The sequence below is a fragment of the Mrakia frigida genome (assembly GCF_051309035.1).
Source record: "Mrakia frigida strain ATCC 22029 unplaced genomic scaffold BDY24scaffold_34, whole genome shotgun sequence".
NCBI classification, from domain to species: domain Eukaryota; kingdom Fungi; phylum Basidiomycota; class Tremellomycetes; order Cystofilobasidiales; family Mrakiaceae; genus Mrakia; species Mrakia frigida.
This window is the reverse complement of record NW_027481247.1, coordinates 320,900-329,465: the sequence shown is the minus strand read 5'-3', so window position 1 is coordinate 329,465 and position 8,566 is coordinate 320,900. Positions and strand designations below refer to the sequence as shown.

Below are 8,566 nucleotides of genomic sequence, written 5' to 3'. Positions count from 1 at the left end.
GAGGAAAAAGAGGAGGGAAGCACTCACGACGCGTCGCATCCAGCACATTTCCAAGTAAACTTGTGAGTGATCTCATAGTCGTGTCGAGTCTATAAAACAACGAAACGCGATACAAAGCAGCGTTAGATGAGGTAGGGCGAAGATAAAGAACAGAAGGCGACTTACAGTGACCACGATGTCGGGTCGAAAGCGGTTGATCTTCATCGCCCATGCCTTGAACTCCTTCCCGTGAGGAGCAGCGTCCTTCCCGTCGAAGATCCAAGTAGCGAGATGGCACTGCAAGGGAAGGAGGGTTTGAGATCAGCGTTGTTCGAAGAGAGAGAGAGACGCGTCGAGGGGTCAAAAGAGCACACCAGTTCATGAGCCGTGGTAGATAGAATCTTCTCGTCCGTGTCGAGAACCTGAGAAGCGTCGAAACGGGACGAATAAGCACGAAGGTAAGTCAGTCTCTTCGCAAAGACGAAGGTCGGGATGGTTAAAAGGGCAAGCAACGGAGACTTACCTTCGCACTCAGCTCGATCCTACAGAAGTGTTCATAACCACACCCGTCCCCATTCTCCGCCGCCGAGCACTTCTTCCTACTCCATCGACTCATCCCAGCAGTAGTCCTCAACTTCCCCGTCCAAACGACTCCCCTCGGTTCGTCCTTCTTCTCCTCTCCTCCCATCCCCTCCTCGTCGAGCCTCAGCCACTTCCGAACCTTCCTCTCAAACACCCCCCTGTCCAACTCTCCGATCAGCTCGAGAGCGAGTGAAGAACGATGGGTCTTCCAAGCTTTGGAGTTGAGTTTCTTGAGCGTCGTTGGAACGTGAGGAGCGGGAAGGACGTTGGGTGTGGGTTTTCGACGTGGCGGAGGTTTGGGACCGGGAGAGTAGGCTGGAAGAGGAGGCGAGGGTGACGAAGGAGGAAGGAAGGTTGGTGGTGGTGGTGGGGAGAAGGAGAGGACTCCGGTTGAGGGTGAATTGATTCCTCCCCAGTAGTCGTCGGGCTCGGGTTTGTCGTTGTCTCGAGAGGGCTGAGGAGAGTCGGAAACGGAAGACGACGAGTCCGAATCGGTGAGTTCGTGAATGATGGTTTGTCGACCCTTCCCTTTGTTGCTCGGGTGGGCGGTAGGGAGAGGGGAGTCGGGAGAAGGAGAGTGCAACTCGAGCTCATCGTCGCTGTCGAGGATGACTCTTCGTCCGCCTTTGAAGGACGTGAGGGTCGCTGAGCCTCGAGACGGTGACGGTGATGATGCAGTAGCCTGGATCGGGAGCGTCGAAGTCGAGGCGACACAGGTGGGAAGAGGACTGCCGCTGAAGAAAGGAAGACGAGAAAGGAAGACGCATCCGAGGGTCAGCGATCAAGACGCGAAGCTGTAAGCAGTGTCAACTCGGAGACTTACACAGCTGCTAGCTCATCCTCATCCAACATCGTCAAAACTCCCTCTCCCATCAATTCCTCCTCGTCTCCTTCTCCCTCGACGGCCCGAACCTCCTCGACGGCTTCACCATTCCAACAGCCCTTCCCGCTCCTCCTCCTCTCAACCCTTTCCTCCTTCCGTTTCTTGTTATTCTCCACCGAAGAACCCCCCTCGTAATCTCTCGGGACGACTTTCTCTACCTCTTCACTCCCATCGAGAGCCGTCGTCGACCCAACATCCTCGACCTCAACCTCGCTGCTCTTCTTCCTCTCCCGCGTGATGAACTGGAACAGCTCGGTTGGTCTGGGTCCCTTCCCCTTCTTCCTTCTCTGAGGAGTACCTGCCGGCGAGTTCGATAGATCGATGAAGGGATAGGCGGGAGCGATTCGAGGGGGTGGAGAGGTGTTGCGGGTGGACGCGTTGGATGAGGAGGAAGCGAGGGGAGTGGCGGTGTAGGATCCGAAGAGTTCCGTCGGACGAGCTGCACGACGAGGTTTGGCTCGGGGTGTTGAGGGGAGGTCGATGACGATTGGATTGGAGGACGAAGAGGATGCGAGGTTCGGATCTGGTGAACTCTTCTCGCCTTCGTCGGACGATGAGGTTTCGCTCTCGGTTGCTGGGATGATCTCCTGATCCTCCTTCTCCCTCTGGGCTCTTCTCTCCTCGATCCTCTTGCGGATTTTCGTGAGATCCTTCTCGTCCACGACTGACACCTCCTGGTCTGATCTTCTTGACGACTCTCCGACGCCGTTCGTCGGTTTCGGTTGATTCGACGAAGATGCAGCTGGATGATCCCTCCTCTCTAGCACGACGTAAGCTGAAGGATCGAAGAAGGGATCGAGTTGATAGCCTTGTTGGGTCGCGTATCCCCTGGGGCGGTAGCGAGGTTGAGGGAATTGAGTGGGAGTGGAGGAGGAAGTCGGATCGGGTTGGACGCGAGGAGTCGTAGTGTTGATGTTGGTTGTAGTGGGGTTGTGATTAGGGTTGGATGAAGATGGTTTGGGAATGGATTTCGTTGGTCGTCGAGTTCTCGACGGTGGAGAGGACGAGGATGCCGACGAAGAGGAAGACGAGTCGCCCGTTTCCTCCGAGCTGCTGCTCTCCTCCTCCGTTGACGTCTCTCCCTGACAGGAAGAGCTCTCGACCTCGGAGTCTGTCCGGTACTCGATGATGAGGACTTCCTCGTGGACGACACCCGCTGGGGAGGAGTGGAAGTTGGTTCTTTCGTCCTGAGCAAGGAGGTCGGCCGAGGTGGCTCCCTTTGGACGAGGACGACGACGATGAGGAGTGGAAGGTGGTGAAGAGGGTTGGGTAGAGGAAGGGATGGGTTGGAGAGGCTTGCGTTCAGATTTGGAGGTGATCTGGGCGACGGCGGGAGAGGGGAGAGGAGGGCGCGGAGGAGAAAGCTGGACGAAACGGATTGAATCGAAGTCAGTGAAGAGCCTTGACAGCTCGTCAAGTTGATGGCTGGTCTAGTCGTCGATATTCTGATCTATGAGAGCTCCGAAGCCTATAAGGTAGTCGAGGAACGCTCGCACATGAGCTCGTCTCTGACGGAATCGAGTCGAGCTCGCCCTCCCTTCCTTCCCTCGCCTTTCCTTCCTTCCTCTAAGCCCTTTTACCATCCAAAATTCGATAACTATCACATATCCACTCACTTTCGAAGCCCCCACGTTCGCCTTCGCTCCTGTAGTCTTCTGGGCGTCCGATTGGGAGGACGAGAGCTCGTTCTTGAGGAAGGAGGACTGTTGTTGAATGCCGGCCGTTTTCTTCGCCTTGAAGAGCTCGTCTAAAGTAGGCATTTCTCCATCCGATTCCGAGTCCGACACAGCGAGAGTAGGCATCTATGCGTCTTCCGAACGAATCCAAAAAGAAAGGTAGGCCTCTGTGTTGGTGGTTGGAGGAAAGACAGTCGCGTGAGGGAAGGAAGGGCAGCTTTCGAGCTCACCTCTTTTTCGATTCGGTTCCCGCTTCTCCTTCCTCCCTCCCAACGACCAACATCGACCAAACAGAGACTATGGGCTCACCACCACCGAGCTCTCAGGCCTCAACTTCCTCGATCCCAGCTCACGGAGAATCTGTACCTCCTCCTCCAAAGTTCACGCCAACCTCTCTCCTCCCTCTTCCCCCCTTCGTCCCTCCTTCGAACGAGGATGTCCCCATCATCTCCTGCCCTTGTCCTTACAACCTAGCTATCGTGAGTAGTAGGACTTCGTTCTGGTATATGTTGATCGAACACTTTGACTCGTGCAACCCTCGCTCAGCCGCTCCTTTCTCGTTTTACGTCGAGCTCACCTCCCTTCTCCCTCCTCCCTTTCGTCTCCCTTTGCAGTTCTTCACCACCATGTCCCGCTCGATCCTCAACCCAGAAGTCAACTCGGACCTCATCCTCCGAGCGGAAATCCTTTCGGAAACCTCCCTTCTCACCTCTCCTCCGCCTCTCCCTCCAGGCTCTTCGGAAATCGAGGGCTTCCTCCCTTTTCGACAGGTTCATCGTCGGCTCCTCCCTCGCCAGCCTAAAAGAGATCTCCCTCTGGCTCAGCTTTGCACTTTCTACCGGTCGTCCTCTTCCTCGACAATCGACAACCAAGGTCAAAACGGAATCGTCGAGTACCGCTGTCTCGTCGAGAAGGAGGAGGACGTCCCTTTCTACCATCCCTCCGTCGCGTCCCTTCGATTTACCTACATCGCCAATTTCACCTCCGCCACCACTACTACTACTTATCCCTCTCCAACAACTTCGTCCATTGATTCAGACCTCGAAGGAGGAACCCTTCAGATCAGCGTCCAACTCTTCCCCTCCTCCTCTTCCTCCCCACCTCCCCTCCTCAAAGAGTCCAGCAAGCTCTACCGGATCTGCCTCCGGCTCATCGGGACGCTCTGGAAGCATGGGAACGGAATCATGACTGGGTACGAGAAGAGAGTGCAGCACGACGTTGTAGTCCAGAAGGAAGGCTTTCAGGATCTGTACCTCGAGTTGAAGGAGAAGTACGGAGGGCTGGAGAGTCGGGTGATGGAGGAGGGAAAGGAGGGGAAGGAGGATGTGAAGAGGTGAGTAGCAACAATCGATTCTGCTGAAAAGATGAGGGAGAACTGACCCGTCTTCCGCTTTTGACAGACACGTCTGGAAGGACGTCGCGATCACAACGTTTTTGATCCTTCTATGGCGAGATCTCTACCCTTCGCTCTCAACACCTCGCCAGCCCACCGATGTATCAGCTACGTCGGATGATCGATCGAGATGGGGAGCTCCTCCAGGAGGATTCATCGATATCGGAGCTGGGAACGGACTTCTCGTTCACGTCCTCACGTCGGAGGTTCGTCCTTTCCGCTTCTCCCTTCCTTCGTTCTCCCTTCTCTTCGTCCGGCTTACCGTTCTATACCTCCTTCTATTTGGTATCGCAGGGCTACGTCGGTCAAGGACTCGAACTTCGACCTCGGAAGACTTGGTCTCGCTACCCTGCCTTGACTCAGTCGCGTCTCAGGAAACAGGCCATTAACCCGACTGTTCTTCTCAAGCAGTGCGCGGAGGAGGACGGAGAGGGTAGTCCTTTTGAGAAGGGATCGTTCTTCATCGGGAATCATGCCGACGAGATGACGGTTCGTTCTCTCTCTCCCACCTCACCGTCTCTCCTTCCTTCTCGATGCGACTCGATTCGAACTCTGACCCGAAACTCTTTTCTTGTACAGCCCTGGATCCCAGTGATAGCTGCTCTGACTCCTGAGTCTGGCTTCTTAAACATTCCTTGCTGCCTGTGCGTCATTCTATCTCGCTTTTCGGTCGTTCTCCGCTCATGACCTCTTCTCGTTTCGTTCACTTCAGCCACACCCTCTCTGCCCGCTTCAACGCTTCCCACTACAACATCCCTCCTTCGTCCATACCTCCAGGTCGATCTCAGAAGCAAGACGTGGAGAAGAGTTTGGGGGTGCAAGCTGGTGGGAGGTACGGCGCGTACCTGATCTTCCTCGCCGGGTGAGTCTGTCTCTCCTTTCTTCACCTTTCGTCCTTTTCTTCGAGTTCGCTGACCATGCCACTCCTTCTTCCGAAGCCTCGGATGGGAATGTGGATGGGAATGGGAACGAGAAGCTCTTCGGATTCCTTCAACACGAGCTTGGGGAATCGTCGGTGCGTCTTCCACGTCTCTCTCTTTATCTCGCCTCTCCTCTCGTTCAGCCTACCGCGTCGCTGATACTTCTTCGACAACCCTATTTCCAGGTCGTCGTCGACTCCCTCTCACTCCAACCCAAGAACTCTCCACCCGTCAACACGTCCTCTCCCTCGTCGAACGCGTCCGGAACGGAGAAGGAGGAGGATTCAAGGCTCGACGAGCGGAGGGGAAAGCTGGGGATTTGGACGAAGAGGAGGAGAGACGAAGACTTGAGGAGGAGCATGATCATGAGGGTGCGAAAGAGGAGGAGGGGGAGGGAGAGGGGGCAGACAGGTTGGTCGAGGAGTTGGAGAAGCTCGCCCTCGGCTTGGGAGCATAGATTTCGACGCTTTGATCTGGATGTCGATGATGTATCTTTTCTAGGTTTATTTCTGCGGTTGGCCTCAGACCAGACCTTTGGACCTGAAAGCTCTGCCTGGACACTTGGGGAAATCGACGGAGAGGAAGTGAAGAGAGAGACGGGGTCGCAAAGATGTCGATCGTGTGATACAGAGGGAAGAGTCTAAAGATATAGGTAGAGTAGCCGAGCAGAAACGGTAAGGCCCTAGTTTAAAAGGGCTGAGATGAAGAACCAAAGGGAAAAAAAAGATAGACGGGAGACAGAAACCCCCCAAAAAAAAACGACGACGAAGGCAAAACTACCTCCCTACTACGCGACCCACTCATCTCCAATCCAAACCAACCTCCCCACATGCTCCCCCAGCAACTCCTTCGTCCTCTCCAAGCTGTTAAACTCCGTAGCCAGCCATCCTCTCCCTCCGTGAACGATCAACTCCTCGATTCGACGACACGTCCCCTCCCTCGATCCTCTCTCCCTCGACGCAACCATTCGAACCAACGCCCCACTCGTGTACTCAGGAAGATGCTCCGAGATGGTGAGCTTCCTCAGGAGAGGGCAGCAACCTTCTTGATCTCCGCTCTCGTCCCTCTCGCCGTCGTCGTTGCCTGGCCAGGTGAGTCGAGCGAGCGTTGACGTTTCCGTGCTCGTAGAGTATCCGATCTCGATCTCGAGTTCCTCGAGGACTCTGAGTTGGGCGAGCTGGTCGAGGAAGAGGATCTGATCCGAGATTTGGGTCCATGCGATGTTGAGAACGCGGAGGTTGGAGATGTTGGGAGGATGAGGGGAGGGAGGGAAGACGAAAGTTGAAAACGAGGTTTCCGTGCTTTGTTGATCGAAGATCTGGAGTTTGGGTGCAAGGAAGACGAAGGAGTTCATGTTCCGAACCGGTGGTTGATTCTTGTGCCCGTGGATGTTGAGGGAGAGGAGGTTTGGGAGATGAACGACGGTTGGGTTGGAGGGAGACGCGTTGGGGAGAGAGAAGTCGACGGAGGAGTAGTTGAGGTGGAGATGCTGAAGGTTTGGAAGGCGTTGGAGGAGAGGGAGGAAGGAGGATCGGAGGTGGAAGTTGTAGTTCTCGAGGGCGAGATGGGTGAGAGAGGAGAGGTTGAGGTGGGTTGGAGGAGGAGTGGGAAAGGGTCGGCAGCAGTCGTCGTCGAGATCCTCGTCGAACGAGGAGTTTTCGTACCGGAGCTTGAGTCGCTTGAGGGAGATCTCGTTGGTCGTCCAAAGTTCCCAGAACTTCTTCATGTTTGACGTCTCGTCGAGTGGGATGTTGAGGTCCTCCGTTCGTTCCACTCGACCCTTGAGCAAAATGAACGAAATCGCTTGTCCAGTCTCCTGCTCCATCTCTCTCTCCTCCACCCAAATTCTCTTCAAAGGGCTCTTCTCCATCATCGCACTGATCTTCTTCTCTCCATCTTCCACCGCCAGATCTACCGCTCCCCAAAGAGACGACGTCGAGAGAACGACCTCTCTCCATCGGCGGGAAACAGCCGCCAGCAGAAAGGGAGCCACCTCTCGATGATGACCGACCCAGGAGAAGGCGTCGTTCTCAGCAGCATCGACGACGTATTTGGCGATCTTGGAGAGGAGTTCGGAGGGGAGAGTGTCGATGTGGTTTCGAGGGGTTCGCGATCGTTCGGAGGAGACGATGGACTCGGCCTTCTCGAGCTGGGAGGAGTAGTACGTTTGAGGATCCTTGGAGATGATGAGTTGGCGAAGATTCTCGGGGAACTGGTGGATGAGGTGGAAGAGGTGCGTCGACTCCTAGAGCGGGGAGATCAGGGAAGAAACGGAGGATGGCTGAGTGTCAGCGTTCTTTGCTCGTTTGCTTCGTGCGTGGGAGAGATTTTGATGTCTTCTGATGTCTAGGAACGATGGTGTTGACCAGTGGGCATGAAATGAAGGAAAGATATGAGACTGACTAGGGTAACCCTTTCGACTGATTCCTGTTTTCCCTCCCCCTCCGCCTCCTCTCTCCGAACCTGCTTCATGTGGGAAGACAGATCTCCTCTCCCATAGGACGAGAGCTCCAACGCCTTGAGCCTCGAGAGAACCTCCTTCCGAGGAGCGAACAGCTGATACTCCGGTCCTTGAGCTCGAGCGACCTGTGCAGAGTAAAACAAGGAACGAGTCACCGTCTAGGGCGAGAGAAGGAAGTTCGAGCTCAACTCGAGGAGATCGAAGTCTCTCACCTCGTCAAAAGAGAGCAGTGCCTCGTCGTAGTGTCCATGGTGGAGGAGATCCAGAGCTCGCTCTAGATTGGAAAGCCAGAGCGAGGAAAACGGCATGGAAAGGGGTGGAGGAGAAGGAGCAAAGGTGGAAGTGAGCGTTCTGGGGGAGAGGGAAAAACGAGCTCGACGACTCGTCAGACTCTTCTTCCTCTCCCTCACCTATCAATTCCACCTCCCAGCAACATTTTCTTGGACGCAAAGCTTCGCTATACTGTTCTCCATAGAATCATCGTAATTTCAGAGTCTAGCAGTTTTCTCAGCGAACAAAGCTGCCCTTTTCGCTGAGACTCTTTGCGGATCGATTGGCCGTTTCGTTCTTCTGAAGTTCTCAACTCTTCTGTCCTCCCTTGAACGCCCCCGATTTGCCCCCAGAGCGTGCGTTCTAGGAGGTTGGACTATCAGAACCGCTTCGTTCTAGGCG

General features: G+C 55.0%; 3 protein-coding genes across 3 annotated transcripts; 1 reads left to right on the top strand and 2 right to left on the bottom strand.

Moving 5' to 3' along the window:
• Positions 1–23: 23 nt before the first annotated feature.
• BDY24DRAFT_444174 (SprT-like family-domain-containing protein) lies at positions 24–3,297 on the bottom strand (the record flags this gene model as incomplete). The annotated part of the gene is made up of 6 exons (XM_076644829.1): positions 3,061–3,297; positions 1,385–2,808; positions 503–1,295; positions 354–401; positions 166–276; positions 24–89 (listed from the first exon to the last, which is right to left on the bottom strand). Exons 1-6 carry the CDS (start codon positions 3,244–3,246, stop codon positions 24–26), a joined length of 2,628 nt encoding a protein of 875 aa, XP_076493555.1. The 5' UTR covers positions 3,247–3,297.
• Positions 3,298–3,746: 449 nt separating this feature from the next.
• On the top strand, positions 3,747–5,890 carry TRM44 (tRNA (uracil) methyltransferase; the record flags this gene model as incomplete). The annotated part of the gene is made up of 7 exons (XM_076637545.1): positions 3,747–4,144; positions 4,187–4,453; positions 4,521–4,719; positions 4,808–5,002; positions 5,093–5,157; positions 5,226–5,375; positions 5,452–5,890. 7 exons carry the CDS (start codon positions 3,747–3,749, stop codon positions 5,888–5,890), a joined length of 1,713 nt encoding a protein of 570 aa, XP_076493554.1.
• A 16-nt stretch (positions 5,891–5,906) lies between these two features.
• BDY24DRAFT_400365 (uncharacterized protein) lies at positions 5,907–8,293 on the bottom strand. The gene is made up of 3 exons (XM_076641950.1): positions 8,107–8,293; positions 7,837–8,019; positions 5,907–7,678 (listed from the first exon to the last, which is right to left on the bottom strand). The coding sequence occupies exons 1-3, from the start codon at positions 8,200–8,202 to the stop codon at positions 6,221–6,223; spliced, it is 1,737 nt and encodes a 578-aa protein (XP_076493553.1). The 5' UTR covers positions 8,203–8,293; the 3' UTR covers positions 5,907–6,220.
• Positions 8,294–8,566: the final 273 nt, after the last annotated feature.